This window comes from Alosa alosa, chromosome 7 (genome assembly GCF_017589495.1).
Source record: "Alosa alosa isolate M-15738 ecotype Scorff River chromosome 7, AALO_Geno_1.1, whole genome shotgun sequence".
In the NCBI taxonomy this organism is placed as follows: domain Eukaryota; kingdom Metazoa; phylum Chordata; class Actinopteri; order Clupeiformes; family Clupeidae; genus Alosa; species Alosa alosa.
The window spans coordinates 22,357,483-22,384,401 of NC_063195.1; the positions used below are offsets into that span (position 1 = coordinate 22,357,483).

At 42.6% G+C, this 26,919-nt stretch overlaps 1 protein-coding gene across 2 annotated transcripts; it reads right to left on the reverse strand.

The window, feature by feature from the left end:
* Window positions 1-99: 99 nt before the first annotated feature.
* Window positions 100-26,023, reverse strand: ero1b (endoplasmic reticulum oxidoreductase 1 beta). Of its 2 annotated transcripts, none has more exons than XM_048247356.1 (16): window positions 25,545-26,023; window positions 23,172-23,291; window positions 21,205-21,288; window positions 20,478-20,519; window positions 14,786-14,868; window positions 12,163-12,236; window positions 11,869-11,989; window positions 10,223-10,269; window positions 9,608-9,619; window positions 9,428-9,454; window positions 8,111-8,203; window positions 7,404-7,650; window positions 6,763-6,832; window positions 5,840-5,926; window positions 4,425-4,558; window positions 100-3,471 (listed from the first exon to the last, which is right to left on the reverse strand). In XM_048247356.1, the coding sequence occupies exons 1-16, from the start codon at window positions 25,704-25,706 to the stop codon at window positions 3,411-3,413; spliced, it is 1,464 nt and encodes a 487-aa protein (XP_048103313.1). In that variant the 5' UTR covers window positions 25,707-26,023; the 3' UTR covers window positions 100-3,410. The 2 variants fall into 2 exon arrangements, with proteins under 2 accessions (XP_048103313.1, XP_048103314.1); XM_048247357.1 differs by lacking the exon at window positions 25,545-26,023 and adding an exon at window positions 24,321-24,721.
* Between the last annotated feature and the right edge of the window lie 896 nt (window positions 26,024-26,919).

The window sequence follows — 26,919 nt, forward strand, 5'->3', positions numbered from 1 at the left end:
GCACTTATATATATATATATATATATATATATATATATATATATATATACACATATATATAGACTCAAAGACTTTGAAAAGAACAAGAAAAAAGAAAAAGAAAAAAGAAAGCTTTTATTTTCTTCTCTGACAAAGAAATGGGGACATCTATTGTGGCTCAATAGTTTAAACTGACGTGTTCCCAGCAAGGCGGACAGGAGGGACACTGTGGAACAAAGGCAGACAAGCTCCAGAAGGGTCCGGCGGTTAGTCCAGGAAAAGCAGGCTAGAGCATGTTTTTATTTATGTTTTTTTGTTGTTTTTTTTATATATAGATTTTATTTTAAGCACACGGTTAAGGCAGATGAGTGCACAAGACAAGGTGTGTTTCAGAGACTGCTGAAAGCATGCAATGCTCTCACTCCATCAAAGACACACACACACACACACACACTCATTCACTCTCTATCTATCTCACACAAGACCTGAGAATCTCGACAGTTAACACCTTTTTGGCATTGTGGTGTGGCGACAAGCTTCCAAACTCATCTGCAAACTGACTTACGTGGGTGGTGAGCATCGGACACACTCACTCGCTGCCTGCTAGTCAAGCTGGAGGATTAGTGGAGCAGAATGGCTGGAGGGGATAGGCAGGGGGTATGGCCATATAAACTCCTATAGAGGCACAGATGGGGAGGGGGCTGTGGGGGGGGGACTAAGTTTGCTTAACTGTACAACAGATCACTCTCAAGAGATTTACATTGCCAAAAAATGGACATGAATTTGGTTCAGTTAATTAAGTACTGTAAGTTACATCAGGCCTTTTAGCTAGTTGTAGATCACAAGTAAATTAGAGCGAGGAGTTATTTTGGAATGCCAAAGGACTGCTGTACTGCAAGACCCAAAAAAAAAACAAACAAACAAACAAACAAACACACAAACCGGGGTACATGCTAAAGCAAGGTCTGACGGACATCTAAAGGAAATAGGCAGCGTAGCGGAGAAGAGTGGAGCGGTCTTTGGTCCTGAACACAGAAAAGCCACTCGCTATCAGTAGTTAAACCACAGCAGGGAACCAGACAAACACGCACACACACACACACCGAAAAGTGTGTGTGGCCTACAAAACACCCAGACATGCACACATGCATGTGTGTGGATGCACGCAGGTGCAAACTGTAACTCATACAAACCCAATGCACAGTTGCTGTCTCTACCTCCCTCCTCTCTCTCTCTCTCTCACACACACACACACACACACGGAGACATTTCAACATTATATTCACTTTCAATGATAACCATTGAAGATTTTCCTTTTGTAACACATGTGATTCATTTTAGTTGCCAAGAAACAGACGAGTACTAACGCGCCTTCAGTACGTCTGCGGTTTCAACAATAACCTCTACAAACACGCGAACAAACAAAAAGGCAACATTAAAATGGAAACTAAGCGGTGGGTGGGTAGTGCAAACGCATTAGCATACAGCCACAGTGGATCGACACAGTCACAGGGGAACACAGGATCCCCTCTCTCCCTTATTAGCAAAAACAAATCTCTCTCCAAATGCTGGTTTCCTCTGATCTCTGAAGGCTGTGCCATGATTGACTCACTTGGCTCCACTTACAGCTCCAAAGAGTGTGGCTAATGTTTTAATGTGTTTTGTTTTATTGTTTCCTGGTCTTTTCTTGGAACGATAGATATGACACCCAAGGACTGTCTGAATCACTCTCTGCTGGAGTTACTTTCAGTCGGTTTGTTTATTTATTATTTATTTAAGTATGTATAAGTAGAATAGTTATTTCATTGTTATTTTTAAATTCAGCCTTAATGGAAGACCTTGCAGTAGCGGACTAGCTCATGCGAACTTCACTACTGCACACCATGAGAACTATTATTTATAGGAAAATAAAGGACATATTTTTCAGTGTATCAAGATCGGGAATGTACGTAATAAATGAAGAAAATGTCACTTAAGTTCCATCATGATGACCAAAAATGACTTGCTTGTTTTCTATTGGTTGTATAGCACTGCAAACAAAAAACACAACTAGGATTGAGTGTGGATAAACACACACACACAACACACACACATTCAGGGGGGGTAGGATATAGTCTCATTAGAGCTCAATCCATCTCTAGCTCAACACCAAAGATTCCAGAACAGAGCACTACCCAACACAAAAACAAAATAAACAAAAACATAGCAACAGTATCCATGAGAAGTCATGAAGAACATGATTCATTTAAAACTGATTCCACTAATCAACTAAAAACAGAAACATCTATCCTTGTCTTGTATAGCTACACAGCACATGTGCATTGCACATGTTAATCATGTGAGTTCTACAACTACTAGATGATGAATTATGTTTGAGTGTGAAAAGGAAGGCAAGTGGCAAAGTGGAGTCCACTGAATGAACTGCTGCTGAAAAGCAATCGTGGCAGTGACAAGATGGAGAGACAGACACAAGGAGAGGGAGCGAGAGAGAGAGAGAGAGACTGAGGGACAGAGCGAGAGAGAGAGTGATAGAAAGAGAAAGAGAGACTGAGGGACAGAGCGAGAGAGCGAGATAGAGAGATAGAGAGAAAGAGAGAAAGATTTTGCTGCATTGGACTAAAAACTTCAGTGATTACAAACATGGCCTTCACATATACCCATGACATGGACGCATGGAGACACACACACACACACACACACACACACACACACACACTCACACTTGAGGACAAGAGACATAGCGGATAGCGTATACTTTATCCAGAAACATACAAACAAGCAAGCAAATAAACACTAATCAAAACTAAATCAATAACATGAGGTACTCAGACCTTGACAGTGAGGGGATTGTCCCTCTTACCAAGGAAGACAAGAGAACACCATAAACAAACAAAACAAACCAAACAAACAAATCAACAGTATAAGAAAACAATAACAAAACACTGTCATCTGCATTGGCAACAACCTCACACAGAAGTAAAAGCTGCTTTGAGGAGGGGATCCGAGTTCTTCATTGTGGTTGTTGTGGTTTTCTTGTTGTTGCTGTTTTCTTATTGTTGCTGTTATCGGTCATTTATTTCCTTATTGCCGTCTTCTATGAAAAGCCCGAGAGCTATTTGTAAGGGATGCTTTTGTTTTTGTTTATTTCCACATGGAGCGGGCACAGACATCAGCGGGTACACAGGCGACAGCTTGGCATGACGGGGAAATTGGTTGGGTGGTTGTCGATTTTTTGCTTGTTTTTCAGTTATTATAGCTGTTTTATTTTAACCATTGTTTCTCTGACGTCAATCCTGCAAGTTCCTGAAAGTGGCCTGATGCTTGTTGTGTGTGTATGTGTGTTGCGGGGCGGCTGGAGGTAAGAATATTGCAAGGTTGACTCGGGGAGAGAGGAGGGGAATGTCGCCACCTGGTGGCCACTGTGACCATTGTTACCTATGTTCCTCCAGCAAGGTTCTGAAGTTATGCAGCTCTTTTATGCTTGTGGATAATCTGAAGAAAACGCGCGCACACACACACACACACACACACACACACACACACACACACACACACACACACACACACACACACACACACACACACACACACACACACACACAAAACAGGATCAAGGACATGTCTAGTGTTTACGCTAAATTGAATGGCTCACAAAGTCTTAAAGTAATATAAATAACTGTTCTGTAGCTCTGAGACTCTTTTTTTATGATGCACAATCAGTTTGTTAGTTCAGTAGAGCCATAAACCAACAGAAACATGGAAACAAATATTTATAGACCAAACAAACCTTTCTTGGAATTATATATATGTGTGTAATTGTAAGCTCAGAAAAATGTTAAGTGCTCAGCCAATCTTCCCTGAATACAAATAGATGATGAGAATCTGCCAGATGTGGGCATGAGACCAGGGTGGCAGAATGTGTGGCCTGGAGATTCCAGAGAAAGATTAAGAGTCTGACCACGACTAATGTAATGGCCCAACTCGAAGGACGGCACCTTCTGTGGACGTCCGGCCACATTTTTTTCCACACTATTGGGTGTCCCAAATGCGTGGGTTGGTGGATGCTCCCATTTCTAACCAAACTATTGGGTGTCACAAATGCGTGGATTATTGGATGCTCCCATGAGCTGGATGTTTAGAACCAAACTATTGGATGTCACAAATGCGTGGATTGGTGGATGCTCCCATGAGCTGGACGTTTCTAACCAAACTATTGGGTGTCACAAATGCGTGGATTATTGGATGCTCCCATGAGCTGGACGTTTCTAACCAAACTGCATGGACTAAACATCTGGGGCCATCCGTAACGTGGCACCTCACTGGCTTGATGAGATTAGATGCGGAATCCGTTTATTTTTGAAGTAGCTAGTCTATCTGAAATGAATGGGGCAGTAATTCCTTACTCTCCCCCGGACCCATAGAACACATCCATGGGGGTGACTCACCTGCCGAAGCCGTTGAGCAGGGCAACGATCTCTTGCCTGGTCAGCTGGAAGCCCTTGGAGGGGGTGTTCTCCTGAAGGTTCTTGATCTCCTTCTCTGAGAAAAGGATCTTCAGGGCTGTACCCAGGCCTTGTGTCTGATGAGAGGAGAGGAGAGGAGGGGAGGGGAGAGGAGAGGAGAGGAGAGGAAGGAAAATGGGTAGAGAGAGAAGCAAGATATAAATTAGAAACATACAGGCTTGGAATTTCACAATTTTAGGGGCAAGGCCACTTAGCCTTCAGTTGGGCATATTTGGTGGGGGGCACAAAGGCCACATGTCAGGGCACCAAGGCCAAAGTTAACTATACAGTAGTAGGCTATAAAAAATGAAGTTGTATTTAGCCTGTAAACCTGCATCACTGTATGAAACATTACAAAAACATAGAACTGTAAATCATCTGATCATAATATTTACAGATATCTAGGCTATATTTAACATTTATTTTATATTTTGGCCTGATATGAAATCGTGTATTGAACAATTTAAGCACAGCTCAGCTTTAAGAAACTCAAATAGCCTAGATGCATGCTTAGCATTTTGTAATCATTAAGGCTACTTTCACAAACTCTTAGTCAGCTGTATATCCTCTGATTTTAATATTTACCGATATCTAGGCGATATTTGTAACATTTATTTTGTATTTGGCCTGTTATGAAATTATGTAGAAAAATGTACACATTCTGAAACTTAAAGCCCAAATTTGGAGACATGCATGTCAAAATTTGCTGCAAATTCAAAACCGGATTACTCTGGAACGGCTAACTGTACAGGGGACAGGGAACTTTTATGTTCGGTAAGGTCTGCTGTTTATTTTGATATATGGTTTGTCATGTGTTGAACAAAGGGTTTGTGAAGTATTCCACCGAGATGAATGGGTAGGGAGATAGGCGCAGAAGCTAGAATTTATGATTCAATTTAATCATTATTTACTTGTCTCGCGAACCGTTCACCATAGCAATTAGCGACTAACATCGTTTAAAAGCTGAGAAAAAGCTCTTTCGTGTGATGTGATACTTGTGATGTCTGAGTAGGCTACTTCGCGAGTAGTTCAACTGAGAAGAATCGGTGAATTTGGACGCACTTTCTTTCCTGCCGTGCGCGGTCACTTTCTCCACTGTGTAAAAGACTAAATGTAAAAGACAGGCCAAAGGCTAATAAAATACGCTATTAGTCGGACGCAAACCAGAATATTGAAAGAAGGGGGCACCAAGGCCACAGTGGCCTGTAAACCTCCGATTTTCAAAGGGGCATCACGGCCAACGCAAGGGGCATGGCCATGGCCGTCGTGGCCGCCGTGAAATTCCTACCCTGGAAACATAGTTTGTGGTAAGAGAGTCTGTGTGTGTGTGTGTGTGTGATTGAGTGAGTCAGTCTCACCTGAAGCTTCCCCCATAAGCGACATTTACTGCAGCCCACACAGTCCATGATGCGAGAGATGTTCTTAAAGTGCAACCTGAACTCCTCCTGCGCACACACAAAAAAAAAAAATCAGTAATGGATATTACTAAACCATTTACGAACAGCTTGAGATTGACACATCTACAATGAGCTGAGAATTAGATTTACAAACAGTCAAATCCGGTAAACCTGTTTCAACAAGTCATAGTGCTCCACTAAAATGTAAAATGTACACAAAGGACACAAACATGCAATGATTGCTGACAATCTTTTCAGGACACTCCTTTTAGTAGCTTTGTTTTGTAGTTTAACCCTTCCAGGGTTTAGTCATTGTTAAGGTAGTTCACAGATCTTAAAAACATTTAAAAAATCTTTATATTGTAAAGTTTATATAAGAGGCATAGTCAAACCTCACTGATTCATTTGTGTAATGTTATTATGATCTTGTTTTTATCTTCACTGGTGTGTTAAAAAAACATAGCAGAGACAATTTCTAGACCTATCTAAAGACACACAGTGCTTTTCCATCAGGCTTGCCAGCTAAAAGACATTTCCAAACCACTACAATCTCAAATGTTTGATGAGCCAATCAGGACAAAACACATGGCCACTTTCAGCACTTCTGACAGCAGTTTGGGCAAACAAACATGGTCAGCCATTTTTTTTTTCATTTGTCCATCTGTCAATCTACCCCCCCCACACACACACACACACAGCCATAAGTAAGGCATGCCACATATAAATTACACATTAACTAGCTTGCCCTAAACGAAAATGTGGTTTGTTTGTCTTTGCATGAGTGCATGAGACAGAGTGAGAGAGAGAGAGAGAAGCAAGAGAGAGAGAAAGAGAGAGACAAATGGAGAGGTGGATGTCTTTAGCTGTGGTATCAACAGACTGACCTTCAGGATTTTGGCCTCTATTTTGTGTCCTGCGAACATGGACTTCTCATCGAAGTGCATGGGGAAAGCTCTGGAGGGAGAGAGATGAAGAACAAACAAGAACTTACTAAAGAGCAGACACAGATGCGAGGGGGCACTCTCAATACTGGGGGTAGAACGGTAGAAAACAGAAGGGCAGGGAGGGAGGGGGGAGGGAGAGAGAGAGAGAGAGAGACTTTTGACTTTTATAAACCCCTTTTATTGAACCATTGTACACTGTAAAAAAAAAGCCCCCCTCACCCACCCCACCACCACCCACAGCATGGTATAACCCCACATGTCACCACATAAATGCCAGGATGGAGATCAGCAGAGACACACAGAGAGAGAGAGAGAGAGAGAGAGAGAGAGAGAGAATATTCCACTGCATATGCCACTACTCTATGACCTAAATCTATATGTAAAAATACAATCTTCTTAGTTTTTGTCTAATTAAACAAGCAACATGTAAAAAAGTAACTCTGCCCCTCCATCTTGTATTTTCTCCAGTGTTCAACTGAGCCCCGCTCTTATATCCTCCATTCCCATTTTCCCCTAACTTCATATTATGGGATGTCGCTGTAGTCACGGCGCCCACCGGTCCACTGTCCCCCTTTACTTACTTGGTCTCGTTAAGCAGCAGCAGCAGCAGCTCCTTGGTGGCGGTGTCCTCCTGGGCGCTGCCCGTGTACAGGTTGACGAAGGCGCGGTCGAAGTAGGGCGCCACCTTGGAGAGGGCGCGCAGCTCGATGAGGTAGAGGAAGTAGAGGTTCTTCAGGCGCCGCGTGCCCTCGCCCTTGGCCTCCGCCGGGTCGAAGCGCCGCCGGAACTCCTGCATGTTGGGGCCCCACGTCTCCTTGCCCCAGCCCTCTGAGAGAGGAGGGAGAGAGGAGGGGAGAAAGAGAGATAGAGGGAGAGAGAGAGAGAGAGGAGGGGAGAAGAGAGAGAGAGAGAGAGAGAGAGAGAGAGAGAGAGAGGAGAGAGAAGGGGGAGAGAGAGAGGGAGAGAGAGAGAGAGGAGGGGAGAAAGAGAGATAGAGAGGGATAGAGAGAGGGAGAGAAAAAGAGGGAGGAGAGAGAGAGAGAGAGAGAGGGAGAGAAAGAGGGAGGAAGAGAGAGAAAGAAAGAGAAAGAAACAGTCCTAGTCAGTCCTCTGATCATGGATATAAACATGTGATTATATAAAAAAAATGTATGAGTTTAGGGGTGAAGTACAGGAATGTACACTAATGTCCATATGCAGTTTGTGTCAAGGACAGAGCCCATGAGTGGTCAGCTGATGTGGTGGGAGTGCCACTGAGGGGATGATGTCCCGCTGGCGTCTAACTCACCATCTAGCAGATACTCAGCGCACAGGTGGAGGTTGATGCTGCTGTGGAGGCCGGAGATAAGCCGGTAGAACACTCTCTTCTCCAGACACAAGCCTGCAGTACACAAACAAACACGTAAACAAACAAACAAACAAACAAACAAACAAACAACACCAGTGGAACACAGAGGAATGCATACCTTCTAAACACTACGACTGTGCACCCTTGATATATGCTCTTAGAAAACGAACACTGGGAGGGAAACACTGTCCCGCTATGGACTACTCATGACAGGGAACAGAGTCGTCACTGTGACTAAAACTATTTTTTTTTTAAAAAGTGAGTCTGACAGAACTGAGGGAAAGGGAATGTGGTGAGAGAGTTAGAGACACCACAGGAGACAAAGAGAAAAGAGTATGAAAGATGAGAGACAGAGAGAGAGAGAGAGAGAGAGAGAGAGAAAGAGAGAGAGAGAGAGAGAGAAAGAGAGAGAGAGAGAGAGAGAGAGAGAGAGAAAGAGAGAGAGAGAGAGAGAGAGAGAGAGTGTGTGTGAGAGTGAGAGAGACAGACAGATGTTCTCTGATGTGATGTAACTTCATCTGCCTCTCCAACAGGCGTTCACAGGGGGCACCTAAGGACACCTAATACGGGGGGGGGCCTTTGAGACTCTGCCACAGAGCACCGAGGAGGCCATAACAAAGATGGAGGGAAAACTAAACGCTTCTAACACGCTCCCCACTCGCGAGAGAGAATGGAGCGGCCCTTTCATGCGCCTCCAACAGAAGAGAAACCAGTGAAAGAAAGGGGGAAATGGAGGAAACGGAGGCGGAGGGAGAGTCAAACGGCGACTCTGGGGGATTGTCGTTAAGTGGCGGTGGCGGCAGCAGCAGCACTGATCCGCCACCCGATCCCATTCAGACCCAGAGAAAGACATTCTCCAGTCAAACGCACACAGAATCCACCGCATCGGAAGGAACAGTGGCCACTTATTTTTGGAACTCTCAGTCAGAAAATTGTTCTCGCATAAGAATAAAAAAAAAAACAATATGTGTATTTCTAAAAAAATAAACTGTAACAAAAGAGACAGAAGAAACATATTTAGCGGACTCTCCCTGGCAAAGAAAATAGAAAGTAATGTTTCAGTTTTGTACCCATGTTATCCAATCAGGTAATTTCTAAAGTCACAAGTAGCGTACTGAACAAAATAATGGGTGCACTGGCTGCCTAACTCAACTCAGGCGAGCAACCTCATTATAACCTTTTGGTGCTGTCAGAGATGTAGTTCCCTACATGGCCTGTAGGAGGCACTGAGGAGGCAGAGATTAAAATAGTGCTTACCTTCCAGCCAATTATAGAAGGCCTCACCTGCCAAGAAACAACACAAGGACAAATATTGAGTTGAGCACTTAGTCGGGTCGTGGGAAAAGACATCTGCCTCTCTTGTGTGGAGTTACAAAAAATCCAAGATAACAGCTGATAAAATATATCAAATATAGTCGACAGCAGGGGAAAACTTACCATCATCATCCCCTGTGAGGGAGAGACAGAGAGAGAGAAACAAATACTGGTCAAGGCATCAAATAATTCAATAAAAATAAAATTATTTAACCAACTCAATTAACCAGTGCAGTTCCCATGAGATATCATTTAACAAGATTCCTGTGGTGTATGACCTGTATGTCACAGTAAAAGTGTTCTGGAAGTATCACAACATTCCACTGAATTTGCCTTGACTCCTTTGCCTTTGCTCCTTAAGTATCAAATTAAATATTTAATTTAATTCAATTCAGTTCAGTTAAACAAATATAACATTAAAAGCCCATATCAACTAATTCCCCTTTTTAAATCTCAGCTGTTATGTTCAGCCTCTAAATTGTATTTAATAAATGCGGCTTAGCGGTGAGGTTGGCATGAGACTATCGTGCCAGCGAGGGTCATTAACACTGGGCTGTGATGAGGCCGTGGCCCCTGGACATGAGGGCCACCTCATCACACAGCCGGGATGCTGTCTCATTATCAGTGGGGGAGATTGAGCTGGCACAGGGTCCACTGCACAGTGGACACAACACAGGACAGAGCAGAGTGAGAGGGGGTCGATGTGACTGGGGCAGAGGAACACACACACTCACTCACCTCGGCTGGGAGCCAGGGGGTTTAAAGGCCGGTACACTGATCTGGGCCTGCCGAAATAGAAAACAAAATCCCACTCAAGAAGGTGATAACATTGTGTGTGTGTGTGCGTGTGTGTTGATATGGGAGAAGTGTGATTTATGGCTTGTGTGAGCCAATATCACAAAGACAAAAACCAGAGAGATACAAACAGTAAAACAGGAACAAGAGAACTAAAATATGCATGCATGAGGAAGTGGTGTGTGTGCAGTGTTTCCCACAGAAATTAATTCCATTTGTGGTGATAGGTTTGCGGAATTAACTTGAATGCAACAGTTTTTAACAAATTAGCACAGCGTGGTTATGATGCTAACCAGCTTTAACTCATTGAGTGCCAAAAACGTAATATTACGTTTTTCCTTCCCATGCGTTGAGTGCCAAAAACGTAAAAACTTTTTTAAATTACGAAACTAGCCACTCTAACACACCTTATATGTGATTTTGGGAACTCTGTGATGAATGGAAATTAAATATATGACGATTGAAAACGCATCTGGACATTTTATCATAACTCGGTTGCCGCTTTGGGTAGAATCAGTGACGCATGCACGTCAGCTCAAAACCAGGCCATTTTCGTGGGTCTATCACTAGGTGGCAGTCTCGCCAGGTCACTTCCCGGAAACTTTACAGGCAACACTTCATATTTCATGAAAGACGTTATATCTCCATTTCTAGAAAAAAAACAGCGATTTTGATGAAAACTAGCCACTGTTTAGCTTGGGATTTCTCAGGAACAGAGGCGTGTAGAAATACACGGTTTGCACCCACTGAGAGCTTACCTTTTAGTCTCACCTTTCAAACGAGCCATTGTATGTGTTCATAGCTATAACACAGAATATGCTGTGGCTGTACAAAAATCATCAACAATGATCTAGATTGCTGGCACTCTAGGACAAAGCTTCCGAAAACAGCTTGGCATTCAATGAGTTAAGCACAATGTAGTACAACCTGGAAAATCATTGTGTGGTGGTCAATGTTGATATTGTGGTGGGCCGCCACAAATTCAATTTCAATTTATTGTGCTTATAGAGCGCCAAAACATTACACATGTATAATGGCGCTTTACAGAATGTAGGCAGAGAAAAAGGAAAGAAAGGAAGAAAAGAAAAGAAAGAGAGAGGCCCATGGGTAACAGGGGGGAAAAACTCCCTAGAATTGGAGATACATATAGGAAGAAACCTCGAGCAGATCCACGACTCAAGGGCCTGACCCATCTGCCTAGAGTCAATACAGGACAGTAAGGTCTGTATACATGACAAATGCATATGATAGTCAGGTGTAGGGAATAGGACATGTTGTTTAAAGCACCTGAGGTGAAAGTTACAAGAGGTGGGGTGATTACGTATCCGGTATGATAATGCATTAATCGTGATTTAGTCACAGAAAGTTCAAATAGTCCAGTGTTGGAATTGTCCAGGGGAAGGGAGTTGTCTCATTATCAGTGGGGGAGATTGTATATTGGCAAATAAGTCAATGTATGGGAAACACTGGTGTGTGTGTGTGTGTGTGTGTATTCCTGCCTGCATGTGTGTGGGTTTGTAGGTATCTGTGTGTGTGCATACAAACGAATGTGTGTGAGTGTGTGTGTGTGTGTGTGTGTATTTTCATACTTGAAGCAGTTCTCCTCATAGATGCTGTTCCACACCCTCCAGGCTGAGGGGCCCTTGTAGCCCGTGTAGCGCTCTGGGTTCAACATCAGATCCACATACTCTGACTCTGGAGCCGTCTCATCTGGAGGAGAGAGGGGCGGGGGGATTAAGTTAGAAAGCAGAAGACAGGGGAATGAAGAGCAAGTATGCACTTGCACAATAGCCAGTATAGTTACACAGCAAATGTCACACACCACATCGTTTGCTAATGTCCGTGTGAAATTGTCCTCTTGTCATGTCATGAAGCACACTCACCGTCCAGCTCACAGAAGTGGTCTTGGGCGTCGTCATGGCGAGCCCAGTCTGCAAACGCCTCTTTGCTCTGGTTGCTACAAAGACAAGATGAGACGAGAAGAAATTAGACGGAACAACCAATCAGACAAAACTGGGAGACAAATAGAGATAGTGTTAATTTTGTCACCTATTTTTAATTTAGTCATAGTCTTAGTCTTGTGATCTAAATGTCCTTTTTTAGTCTTTGTCATATTTAGTCATTCAAATATCATTTTTGTTAGTCAAGTTTTAGTCTCTAACTAAAAGTCTCGTCATTTTAGTCTAGTTTTAGTCAAAAGAAAACTAAAGGTATCTTAGTCTTAGTCAGTTTTAGTCAACACATTTTAGTCTTTTTTTAAAACAAATTATTTCTGATTACCATTTGAGTCAAATAGTGTTTCACACATCTCAATTTTCCAACAATATTGTGTGTCCACAGGGCTACTTCGTCTGTTATAATTACTCATTCTGATTTTTTGTCAGTCCGTATGTTTACATGCACAGGTAAGTCGAGCTACAGTTATAGCTTCGGCTGGGATTTGACCATAGACAGTAAAAGATTTGACTGGACCACTGTCATATTCAGTAGACCAGTGTTTCTCAAAGTGTGGTCGGGGGATCACCAAGTGGTCCGCGAGCAGACGGGTAAAATATAATATAGATGAGTTGTTTGCCAAATAACTTGTAGTTAAATCCAAAACAGTTCTGCAACACTGTCTATGTAAGATATGCCAGTTTAAATCATACAGAATGAATCCTCTGACACAATAAGCAAAGTGCAAAGACAATAAGCAAGGTGGTTCAGTGAGTAGGCCTATATACTAATTATAGGCTACTGTTGAAGTAGGTCTAATCTTTTTTTTTTTTTTAGCTAGGGTTAGTTAAGTGGTCCTGAAACTGAAATAGTTTGAGAAACACTGTCGTGAGAGGGCCAATGTATTAATGTTTTACTCCGCCTAAGCTAGATGGCGATATGCTTCAAACACAACACATTCCCCAAACAGACTCTCCATCTTAGCCATAGCTAACTTGCTAGTTTAACTTTCTATATTAGCTTACTTGCTAGCAAACTTTGCATCATCAGTCTAACTAGATGAATAGTTGACATTACATGCTGAACATTTTCGTATGGACATTCTGGGGGATGTTAATTTGTATGAGAGAAGCGCCAACTTCTGGGTATGTAGCAGTGGCATAAAGCTTAGGTAGTTAGCTTGCTAACTCTGGCAGAAATCTCCAGTGTTCTTGTTCCATGTAGTTTTCGTATTTGCAGCCACAGGGTTGCAGCAGCAGCACGTGACTAGCCTACAGGAAAGCTGTTATGCATGAACTCATTGAATATTTTGAAAACGTAACAGCTAGATATTCTGTCTTCTCATTTTGTAGACCCGAACATGAAGGGGAGATTTTATCTTAGTTTTTATTTCATGCAAAACATTTTAGTCTCGTCTTTTTTCGCCAACAATAATGCATCTTAAGATAGTCTTAGTCAGTGTTTCAGGACATTACTGACGCCCTCATCGCTCTCGCCTTAATCATGAAAAAAAAGGTCGCTTGGATTAACATATTTCCTCTCGCCTCGTCTGACCTAAATTAACACTAAATAGAGACACTAGAAAACCAATTAAAAAACTGAGCAGTATTGATTTGTGTACACACACAGAGTATATACATATACACACACCCTTGTGGGAAAAGGTCAGTAATCCCTACTAATCAATGCATTGTAAATTGATACAGAAAAGTCCCACTAAAATGCATAATGCCATTCAAAATGCACAGTCATTTATTATTATTTTTTCTGTGTTTCGGGATGTGACAGTGGTCGTATAAACATGAGCATCCATGAATGTAACCCTTCCATATGGGAAGAAAGATGAGCTTGACACTACTGATAATGAAGCAGTAGCTTCCCCTGACGACGCTGATGTGTCTTTGCACCTTGCTGTTCCCAGACCAGTCATTTTGACACAGCATGGGCCATTCTTTTTTGTATATTTTGTTCCTGTGCTGTTTGTTTTGCTAATGTCCTTACGAGTCTGAATAATCCCAGGCTACTCAACCCACTCAAATTCCAATCACTCCTCCTCTCTAAGTGTTTACTCACCCTAAAACACACAGAGCTGATGGCTCTGCAGAAAAAAAAATACGATGATACACGGGCAAACTTTTAGAGCAATGTTGCTAGGCAACCACTTAACAGTTCCATCGAGTGTTCTGATTGGATGATCATGACAATTTGCCAGAATTTTCCAGAAAATAAATTGTTGCCCAAGGTCGATGGGAACATGCCAGAATAATAATACACAGGATGGAACACAGCCCAGCAACACTGCTCAAAAGGTTGCCTTGTTCATCATCAACTTTAAAAATCAAAATAGCTTTCTGCCCCAAGCAGGTGTTGGTCACAAGACAAAAAAAAGTCTTTAACACCAGATTAACACCATAACACAAATGTAGTGTTCGAAATGTGTAACGTGTTGATGTCTGATTCAGTGAGAGGCATGTGAAGCTAAAGGCTGGTGAACTGCTGATGCTAAATGCTAAAGATTGGAGAAATGCTCTGGACTCTTGGAGTTAAAGTGTGAGATGTGGTGATCTTTACCTGAGTGTACTGTTGATGGCGCCCAGATTCTGAATCTGCTCACACTCTGTAATGTCCTCCACGGCGTTCAAGGCCTTGGAGTACTGCCCCGTCGAAGGAAGAGTCGGAAGAGTCGGAAGAAACCAAGAAACGGAGAAGCCAAAGGGAGAAAAAGGAGGGAAAGTAAGAGTTTAGCTGATCACACACCATTTGGGAAAAGTCTGGTTCACCTCAGAATCAGAATCAGGTTTATTGCCAAGTAGGGTTTCACATATTTACAAGGAATTTGCTTTGGTCTCAATGTGCATGACATACAATAATTAAAATACATAAAATACAAGAACACAATAAATACCGGTAGACAAAATGTTAGGATGAGACAGACAACGATAAGTATAGCAACACGCTGAGTTTACAAACAAACAAAAAACAACACAAAGAGCACAAAGACACCGAGTCAGCCATTCTCCTATACATAATCCTTGTTTATGAATACACTGCAATACAATGAGGTATTTAACAGGCTTTAAAGAATGTTACACCAACAGCTACACTGCAAAAGCTGCTTATCTAATAAAATGGGTTATTATTCTTATATGAAGATTAAAATATCTAGTTGGTATTGTTTTTAGTATAAAGAGACTAGCGCTTTTCCATAAAATCATTTTAAGACTTAATTTAAGAAGAGTTTGACCCATCTTAAGAGGTCTCATCCTGAAAACAAGCAAATTTGTCTGCCAGTGCGTTGAGCAAATTTGTCTTGATAAGACAAGTCAAGATAAACTCTTCTTAAATTAAGTCAAAATGAAAGATGAAACACTTTATTGATCTTAATATAAGATTAATAACACTTGGTTAGATTTCATTTTTTGCAGTGTAGGTCTATAACTATAAACTACGTAGGTTCAACAGGTACGACTAAGATAATCAGATCCCGCATCTAACCGGTAGGCGCTTGTGGAGGTGTGTGCAGTCATCCAGTGACTAGCTAGCGCTCAGCAGTCTGAGTCGTGTGTTAGCGGTAGGATATGGGTCACAGGCCTGAGGCTACAGCACAGGCAGGGAGCGCGCAAGCAGGTGGGATGGCCTCACCACCAAATGAGTCAAGTTTACATAAGTATAATACACACGCTTGCACACAGAGATGCAGGGGCGCACACACACACACGCATACACCCACACACTCTCTCTTTCTCTCTCTCTCTCTCAGTCACAGTCACACATACATACAGACACACGTTTTAGCTGGATCAGAGGGAACCCAATGTTACTCGGGGAAAAAAACAGACCAATGTTCACACCAATGATATTCTTATACTTACTAACAAGAGAAGAAAGAGAAAGGTCACACACTACATCAGAGAGAGAGGGAGAGAGAGAGAGAAGGCAGGGGACTGGGAAAAAAAAAAAAGAGTCTATTTTTGGTCTGCAGTGCCAAGTTCCTCTGCTGCTACTCTCTCTGTCTGTCTTGGTCTTTCTTCCTGTCTCTCTCTGTCTCTCAAAATATACAGATAGTAGCCTATATCTCTACAGATATAATGAAACTAAACTAAAGATTTAAGCTCCCACAAACTAATCTAACTTAACCTACCTAATTTAATTGGTAACACTTTACTTGACAGTATCGACATAAGAGTGACATGACACTGTCATGACACATGAAACCTAACCCTAATCCTAACCTCTAACACTAATCCTAACCCTAATTTATGACAAAAAACGCTTCACTTAATAACAGAAGCGTTATGTCATAAACGTTTGAGACACATTTGTGACAGTGTTATGTCAATCTTATGTCGACACTGTCAAGTAAAGTGTCAACCATTTATTTTAACAACACATGCCTTTTATATCCCCATCACCCTATTGTGTCAGCTCAGCTAGAAGTAAACATTGCATTACACATTCTGAATAAAACATACATACATTTCTGTTCCTAACTCGGCTTGTTGATTGGGGCTGCACTATATGTGATCAAGCCCCAAATACAGTAAACCGGTCAGCTAAATAAACGTAAATATGTACCTTATCACATTGTGTGGCCTCCTGGAAGTGTAAACCAATAGACTATCTCAGGTTAAGTGCCTACACTCCAACAAAACCTTTGCAATACATGGGCGGTGTCCCCAGATAAGAAGAGTGCTGCGAGGTGGTGGACAAGTGCTGACGTGTGTACGAACAGCATGGCAGTGGACGCCGCGACCTTGCAAGCAATCAGATGTTCCTGATGTCCCAACCATGTTCGCAGCAAACACAGGGAGCCCAGCCAAAAAACAGCCTCCCTCGCACTCACCACAGGAGGGAAGGAGAGGAGAGAGAGAGCAGAGAGAGGAGAAGAGAGAGAGAGGAGAGATGAGAGGAGAGAGAGAGAGAGAGAGTGTGTGAGGAAAGAGAAGAGGGATCAGGGAGAGAGAAGAGAGAGCAGGGAGAGACAGCATAAAGGAGAGAGCAGAGAAGTGGAGAGGAGAGGAGAGGAGAGGAGAGAGAGAGCAGAGGAGAGGAGAGGAGAGGGCAGAGAGGAGAGGAGAGGAGAGAGCAGAGAAGGAGAGGAGAGGAGAGGAGAGGAGAGGAGAGAGCAGAGGAGAGGAGAGGGCAGAGAAGTGGAGAGGAGAGGAGAGGAGAGGAGAGCGGAGGAGAGAGCAGAGGAGGAGAGAAGGGAGAGGAGAGGAGAGGAGAGAGGAGGAGAGAGCAGAGGAGAGAAGTAGAGAGGAGAGGAGAGGAGAGGAGAGAGGAGGAGAGAGCAGAGGAGAGAAGTGGAGAGGAGAGGAGAGCAGAGAAGGGAGAGGAGAGGAGAGGAGAGGAGAGGGCAGAGAGCAGAGAAGTGGAGAGGAGAGGGCAGAGGAGAGGAGAGGAGAGGAGAGGGCAGAGAGCAGAGAAGTGGAGAGGAGAGGAGAGGAGAGGAGAGGAGAGGAGAAAGAGATCAGAAAAAAAAAAAAAAAAAGAGTTAGTGAGAGAGAAAGTGAGTCAAGGATGGAGGGAACCAAAAGTGAGAAAATGTATGGAAGAGAGAGAATAAGCGAGAGAGAGAGAGAGAGAGATAGAGAGAGAGAGAAAGAATGTATGGAAGAGAGAGAATAAGAGAAAGAGAGAGAAAGAAAGACAAAGAGAGAGAGAGAAAGAGAGAATCAACAATAGTTAGGGGTTGAGGTGCCCTGCCAAGCTGGCCTGCTGCTCACCCCACTACCCTCTTTTACAGGAGGGAGGAAGAGAAGAGCAGAGGGAAGAGCACGGAGAGGATGAAGGATAGAGTGCAGGTAAGAAGAGAAGAGAGGGAGGAAGGGATAGACAGAGAAGGAGTAGGCTAGCCTGCAACTCACCACTGCCAACTTCAACAGGAGAGTAGGTAGAGGGAGGGGATGAGAAGAGAGGAGAGAAACAAAAAGAGAGAGAATGCAACGGTGAAATGGTGGGAAAATTGGAGTGACAGAGATATGGAAGAGGGAGAGGGAGAGAGAGAGGGGGAGAGAGAGAGAGAGAGAGAGAGAAAGAGAGTGCACAACAAATCTTGAAAGAGGAGGTTAAAAAAAAAGATTGAATGAGAGATAAGAGAGAGAACGAGAAACGGAAACGTCAGACTTCAGACAAAGGCTCATATGCTCATGTCTGAGGGCCCAGCAGGCCTAAGAGAATGTTCTAGAAAGGAAGGGGGGGCAGCATAAGCTCCATTAGCCACAGCAGCCTGGGCTAAAGCAAACAAAAGCCAAAAGCAGTCCACACACACACACTCTAGCTATTTCTGTCCCAACCACTCCACTTCATAAGCGAGAGACCTGCCAAACCCTTCTCTACCCACACAAGCAGTGTGTAAAAAAGCACACGCACACACACACACACACACGCACACACACGCACACACACACGCACACACACACCATCACTGAGGCTCTTACAAAATAGCTACATTCATAACTAAGTCTTTTAGGCACCCAGCTTTCTCAATCAAACCCATCTCTCTCGGTCTCTCTCTCTGTGTACCACATGGTACACAAACAAATACACCCACACATGCAGAAAACACTCGTGTCTTGACTACTAAGGCCCTTTTGAGGACACCTTGGTTGACGACAAAGCTGTGTGTGTCTAAGATGTAATGGTCGCACCGCATGTTGAGGAAAAAGAGGAACTGTATCGTTTCAAACTTGCACCTGCATAAAACAACTATGGGTAGAACACATACGCATGTTACTATGGCTGGGATCTTTCTGCATTGAGGTATTAAGGCCTGATATGCCTGAACCTATAAACCTATGAATGAATACATTAGCACAGCATCTATAACAGTGGTCCCCAAACTACGGCCCGCCAACTCATTTTGGGTGGCCCCCCATGTCCGTGGTATGTAGCATCTGGCCCGCACGGGAGTACGACATCGTCAAACTATAACCTCTGTAATTTCCCCATTCATTCTCTATGGCAAGTCTTAACAGTACACATGTAATACTCCTTTTGTCCACTGGTGGTTGTTTTGGCGCGGTTTCGCATTTGCCATCAAAACGGAATGAAATGTAGGCCCATCTGCAAACAATGTAAGAGGCCTATGTAAGAGGCCTATGCTGACTGCATCAGTGCTCAAAGTATTCTAAACGTTTATCAATTATTTGTTAATAACTAACTTCTATTCAAGTCATATTTCTGGGACTTTCTGGGATAATTATTTCTATTTTCTATTCACACGTTCAAATGTTCAGAGTTCAAAGTTCTCATCAGGTGAGTGAAAGTTACAATGGTGGTCATTTCAGATGTGTTTGCCAGCACTTCATAAAACTGTCATAGTTTGATAACTTCAAATTATTTGTAGGATATTGCTTGTTCACAACTTGAGCTATGTATGCAAAGAAACAGAGTCTTTTTATTAGTATTATTTCATTTAAACTACATTTTACACTGATATGGCATGGTGGCTACATAAACACAGCTAGCAATGGTATTAAATTGCAGTAGCCTATGATTAAATGTAATGGAATATTCAACTAAGGTAGACTGCTGTTGTTCACAGCACTAAGCTATTTATGGTTGATACTGTATACTCCGAGTCTCTGGCCCTCTCTTAGAGCCAGGCATAGTGAGCTGGCCCACGGAAGAAAAAGTTTGGGGACCACTGATCTATACCGAGGGAAGAAAGAAACTGCAGCTGTGGCTCTTCCACTGGCTCCTAGTCTCTTTATTTTCCACTTTCACTACATGTAGAGGGAAAAATGTCCATTCACCCAGGATCTACAGGACTATATATTCACAAAAAAACAGCATTTAAAATGTCATATTTAAGAAAGTGTAAGGAAGTATGAGCAAGGCCTTATATGAAGTTTGTAAATCTCAGTGAATTTTTTTGTCTAGTTATTTTTGTCGTTAGAACGAACCGCTGTCGCAGTAGTAGTGTACTGTAAGTACTGAATATACTTTAATGAGAGTGAAACCGCTGACAGGAAACAGGAACCAGGAACAGTTGCACATTCTTAGAGACCAAGGGCTCTCATTTTCATAGTCAGTCTAACTTAAACTAACATAACTATGCAAACCCACACACACACACACACACACACACACACACACACACATCGTATGATCGCTTCAGTTCATGCACAGGACATTGGTGGGTCAGCAACACACACCATACGACACTCTGCTTGTTGACTGACTTTGCCCATCACTTAAGTCAGGGTCCCAGACCCTGGGACCTTTTCCTAAACCCTACCCTGCCGGCTGAGGTCCTTACCTTGTTGTAGTTGCCCGACTTGATTCCCACAGGGATCTTGCTCTGTAGGGGAGACAGAAATAGGAGTTGCTCATCACCATCGCCACCTCCAGGCCTCCTGAGGCCCCCCGAAATCTCCTCTCTACCTCCCCACAGACTCCCCCGCCTAGTCTCATAACTAGTCTCATGGGTGTATGTGTGTGTGTGTGTGTTGACTGGGCCAAGAAACACTTCAGTCCGGTGAGAGTTTTGCAAAGGGAGCAATGTGAGTGCACTTGGAACACGTGGTACAGCTAACAAAGCCAGCATTTGGGCATTACTCAGAACATAGGACTGGGCTTATATGGTTCTTGTGACCTATTGATAATTTACAGGTCGAATGTATTGGTATACTTCTGTAAGAGTGTGTGTAGGTGTTGAGGTATTGGATTCAGAACTTTTGATTTTTACATTTATAAGTAACTTATGTCCTGATCTTTTTTGTTTTGTGTTCTTTGACATTGATGAGATGACTGTTGTTATTTCATTCTGTTCCTGTGCTGTCCCTGAGTATATCTGTATGTGACTATGTGTTTAGGGCTAAGAGGGGACAGTATGGTTTTGCAGTGTTAAGCGCTAACAAATGTGTATTTCCTTGTCTAGTTAGAGCAACTGGTGGATCTTTAGGTGAAGTCATGCGGTCTCTCCTTTGATGCGCATCCTTAATAAAAATAAAACTCTAGGTGATGGGGTGTGAGTGGGGACTTACCTCCGGGCAGGGCTCCACGTGGCAGTCTTTGATGGAGCAGTGGCCATCGTCCACCCAGAAGGGGCACGGACGCCTCAGGTTCACCCTGGGGGGGGGAGCAGTGTGTAAAAAAGCACACGCACGCACACACACGCACACACACACGCACACACACATCACTGAGGCTCTTACAAAATAGCTACATTCATAACTAAGTCTTTTAGGCACCCAGCTTTCTCAATCAGCTCACTTATGCGACCCACAATCAGATGCACTGTCAGGGCCTGCTTTTGATCACAGCTTTAGAGTTTATTTTCTTGTTCATTTATGTGTGTGTGTGTTTGTGTTTGTGTTTGTGTGTGTGTGTGTGAGAAAGAGAGAGACAGAGAGAGAGAGAGGCAGAGGGGCAAGTAACGACTAAGAAAAACATCAGCCGACCTCTACACACAGCCCTGGTTTCAAAATGGTGGTTCAGCCTTTCTCTCTCTGAGAGAAACTCATTACACGCTTCCTGGGGTGGCTTCCGTGCCCCCTATCACACTCAAGAGACGTAACAGCTCTATCCTGTCCTCTGCCACGTCAATGAAAAAAAAAAAAAAATGAAAAAATACTGCCACATCAGCCTCCCCGTCCGCCCCCGTCCGCCCCCCTCCCCCTCTCGTCTCAACACTTGTGAGAGGTCCTGTTATGCATGACTGGTTGTTAATTTAAAGCAATGGGCCGGAAGGAGTTTTTTTTGGTCCAAAACAAGCAAACTCACTAGGTAACAACCAATAAACTTGCAGTGATTAAAGACAGCCCAGCAGACCGAGGGAACCATAAAGCCAACCCATATGGGAGGTCTCATTATTTATTAGTAAATGTGATAATGTATTCATTCACACATACACAGTAACACAGAACAAATGCATGTTTTACCTTAAAACATATAAGTCAGCTCTTTACCAGATTTATTTTGCAGGTGTTGTAAATGACCAATGGATTCAGGATATGTTTATAAATACCTTTTCCTTACAGCCACATTTGTATTTGTGGCTGCAGTAAGAGCTGCTTTTGCCCCCCAGGATGCTCAACCCAAAGCACAAAACTGTATAATGAGGGACCAATATGGAGAGCTAGTGAGAATGACAGGTGTGCTTGTCAGTCCTTACCAAGACTGACCACATATCGATGAAAGGACTCTCAGAAGTTCTGTAGGCAACGTATTTGGGTGTGTCCTTGAAATGTTGAAAAGTTGGTACCACAACATTATAAATTCAAGTGTTCTTAGGTCGGGATTTACGTGAAATTCAAATGGTAAGCAGATGTCAACTAAGGCCCTGCTAGCCTTGTGACAGACAACGACAGACAACAGAACTTTTGTTTGTGGCATTGTTGATTTGTTAACATTCAAACACCTGTGTCTCTCGAGGCAGGGAGGGCTGGTGGTTTAACCAAATCCTGCGTTTTGGTTTGGCTTCTGGTTTACACAAAGGAAACACCTATACAACGGACACTACAGGGAACTGCAGTATTGTCTGGCTGAGTTTCATTCGTTTTTTTAGGCTGCATCCTTGGACAACACAGATTATCCCTTGGACAACGCCTAGGACATCCTCAGATTATGCCTTGGACAATGACTAGGACACCCTTGGACAATGACTAGGACACCCTTGGAAAACGTCTAGGACACCCTTGGAAAACGCCTAGCCCACACCACACGCTCCCCAAAGTTACACGTCAACCTCACATGCAAATGAACACACACTGACCCACACTCATTTGCATTGGCTGACCGAGAGGAGTACAAGTGGGCAATGTGCCGGAACAGAAACTAGCCGAGTCATTTGAGATAAAGCTGACAATTCTAGAGAGAGGTTTGAGGATATCAAACTTGTTGGGTCGAAATTTTAAAAGCTAAGACAGTCCATTTGCAAAATCCTGTGGCTTTAGAATGACATCTCGGTAGCCATCTGGATGTCATTCAAGGCAGAAAGAAGCAAACTCACCTTGTAATACCTGAAGAAGTCTCTCTCTGTGAGCTTCCTAATGAGGGGGTAGACCTTGAAGTTGTTGAAGACATCGATGCTCTCGACATCGCAAAAGCAGTCGTCCAGAACACCAGTCAACTGAATGAATAGGAACAGAGGAACACTGAGGTATTACATTTCAAAGGTTCTACAGAACCAGTTCTAGAAACTTCTCAGAGGAAGACAAAATTAAAAAAATTGAATTCTAAAGATATATAAAAGTAGAATACAGTGATATTTTACTCAATCACAAAACATAAATAACATGAGCCTAATAGAATAGAAACAAAGTGATGTGAAGCCAAACCAATGACAGACGTGGTTGCTACACTCCACCTGGTAACTCGTTGACATCATGGTTCTGGAGAACCCCTGTTTTCAGCTATAACCCAGTGATTCAATTTTAATATCAAGTGAAGGTAACAAGCTTGAAAAGAATAATAAAAAAAGCTAATTTGTTTTCAGTGACATTCAAACATCCAGTCTGCTCAACACTTCCTGTAATTGATATAAACTGGTCTAGGGTGTTAACCACTATCTGTGCAATGTTGTCAGTCAAATGGGAAAACAATGTCTATTACATACATTGATGTAAATGTAAAGGTAAATTAACTGCCAAAAGCCTTAGCCTGACCAGTTCTTCAGATATGCATTAGACACTAACAGCTGCTGGGAAGCTTTAGGAGGGACTGAGTCTGACACTGGACACCAGACAACAGCATACATAATTTAAGCCTTAATTAAAATCATTCCAACAGGTCGGGAGGTAAAATAAATAAATTAGTAAACAGGTTTAAGTCAAAGTGACATCAATAAGTGAACATGTCTAGGTTTAAAATTATTTTTCAGTCCCCTCTGGCTTCAGATGACTACTGGGACATAGGGTAACGATGAAGTGGACTACAGTAAAATTTCTGGTCTGTTAAATGAAAAAGCCTGAAAGGAGTTTGCTTCCAGGCTAGGTTTAAGTCAAAGGAAAATACGAAGAATATAATCTCACAACATCCAAGACTAACACCTAGAGACATCTCGAGGGAACGCTTTAAAATATGATGACATGGGTTGGTTATCACAGACACATCACCGTTATGAACTAAGAGGAGCTCGTGTTGCCAGTGTGAACCCAACCTTAGCATGCAGTAATCCAAAATAAAGAATGTGCAGTAACGATGTTGTCCAAGGGCTACAAATATTTCCGGACATGTCGTAAATACGGAACTTTCGCTTCTTCTGGCTTCAGTTCATTAGTTTCAGAACTTTGTTGCTAGTCTCTCTCTCTCTTCTGAAGTGCTGCCATTGCTAAACCAAACTCCCGAAGACAAAGTCGCTATATGAGCAGTTGATGCATTATTATGCCAGTAAGGGACTTTGCTGCGTGGGTGAGAGCGTGCCAGGGGTCTGCGAGGATGAGCTGTCACTTTGGGGCCACTTGCTTTTTCCTCGTGCCCATTCTGTCCCTGCAGGCACCGCCTCCAAAACAAAGGTGCACGTTCGTAGAAGACAAGTTCTGACCCCTCCCCCGTTCTCTGTGAATTGTAGTTTTTGTTTTTTACACTGTCATAGCCTCGGGAGGTTGGTCTCACTGTACAGAACTACATATCCCATTGACACGATTAATACGATGTTATGTCTATCCAATCAGGTTACACCACGATTTACAACAGTAAGGGATGCGCAGTGTTAAACTGTTTGAAATATGTGATTGAACAAGACAAACAAGTATTAGACTAGAGGGAATATTACAATAACATATTTTACGTAACATTAGGCAACATAATTTCAGAATCGTACACGGTCTACGTTGAATGTGATACTCAAAATAATAGAAGCAACACAACTGTCTAATGTCTTGCTTGTTGTAACATTAAGGACAATTTATTTAAGCATTTCGGCTAGGCTAGATTAATCTTCAACCACTTTGAAACGTTTAAGCAACCCAAGTATGCCTCTGTCGTTCTAAAATTCCATGCGACAAAGAGAGAGAATATGCTCGAAGTTGAAACACTTCAAAACATTTCAACGTGATTTGCCTTATACGTCCACGCCAATATCCAACGTTTAATTAATAATCCTGATTGCGGCTAGTAACCAGTTACTATATGCTAATTCAGTGACGAACGAGGGTTTTGTTTTAGAAGAATTCTCATTATTCTCTAACTATGCATGTCAAAACACGAAATACCACTTCCAAACTAAAAAAATGACGTCAAATGAAGGTGACTGTGGAAAATGCGAGAACACTGACTAGCAAGTCACCCATCCTGTTTTAAACCTCTGATAACAAAACCTCTGACACATTCTGTTCAAGTGCACACATACAGACACATGTTCTGAGTTTGGCGCAAAGCTTACTTGGCAAAAACAGCTTTGCTCTTCGTTGTCGGATGCACTTTTCTCGGACTGACGGTTCTGTGGCGTGTTGACGTTGTATTGAAACCACCCCTGAACAAAATCTCCAAGGAGCAGCCACAGTAATACAAATAGTCCTGCGTTCTGAACCGTGACTTTTAACATTACTGTTGCACAATAAGTATGTAACCGTGACTATAAACAAAAATGACAGACTGACCAAATGGCATCGAACTAATGGTTTAACGACTAACGTTAGCTAGCTGTAGTTGGCTAGCCTGTGCTAAAGAGCATTCGTCTTTTACCGCCGGTAGAGCTTAACTACACTGTTAAATTCCATAATATAGGTTCTGTTGCACGGAGATATGTTAAGCTATTTCTAAATTAAACTATAAATAAGCCTGAAAACAGCAACACTAGTTGTACGGTCTGCTTCCAGGGCGATCAACATTCGTGCTGTCCATGATACGGCAAGTGCAAAGGATCACTTTTTGACCGACCAACAGTTACAAATACGCCACAGAGCCGCAGTAGTTATACAATAGCGCCCTCCATTGTCGTCAATATCGCACGATAGGCCTATGTAGTAATGTCGCAGATTTTAGGCCAGTCAAAAAAGACAAAAATAATTGTTGCAACAGAAATGTCTCATAGTTTTATTGGTCCTAATACCCTCCTATCCTGAATCATTTACTAAAAGTCTGATGTAGATGGAGTGGAACATATTTTCGAGATTAGGCCTAAAGGCCAAAGTTGTGCCCAATTCTAAAGTTGTGCCATAACACTTTTTTGTAAGCCTGGAAGAAAAAAAGCATTATTACTTTCTTGTTTTGCATATTAAAGTGACTACTGGGCTTTCTCTTCTTCACCAGTTTCTGAATTATGGTTTTGGGTACATATTGTCTATTTACAGATTTCAATATCAATGACTTGTCTGTTAATAGTGGTTTCCGCTGAAAAAATGTATTCCCTTTCACTATAATCTTTAAAGGGTGTTTTCTCAAAATTAGGTTTCCGTACTGTGGAGGAGAAATATCCACTTCAGTAGCCTAACACCTACATAAACTATTCATTACATATTTCTTCCTACCTGTATTTTGTGTTTGAGGTGTTCTGTGATGTAAACAACTGAGCTTGATAGTTTCAGTATTGGAGACTCAATGAGATCACTGTTTTGAAATCCCCAGTTCACCAGCCCTGTTAGGGGACATTATGAGATCTCTCTTGGCAAAAGACGTCAAGCACAGATAGTCAGATTGGCCATGATGGCTGTTAAGTAGACCTTTAGCTTTGCAGTGGAATAGTGCAGTGGTAGAGTGCAGCATTTTCTTTCTGATGTCATCACTATCACTTATGAAGCCCCCAAGGGGACATTGTG

Excerpts from the sequence above, each read along its gene's own strand:
- ero1b (XM_048247356.1), bottom strand. The coding sequence starts at position 25,706 with ATGTTAAAAGTCACGGTTCAGAACGCAGGACTATTTGTATTACTGTGG. Across the intron at positions 7,651-8,110 it reads CGCTGAGTATCTGCTAGATG|AGGGCTGGGGCAAGGAGACG; the intron begins GTGAGTTAGACG and ends CTCCTCTCTCAG. Across the intron at positions 4,559-5,839 it reads GCTTATGGGGGAAGCTTCAG|ACACAAGGCCTGGGTACAGC; the intron begins GTGAGACTGACT and ends TCCTCTCATCAG.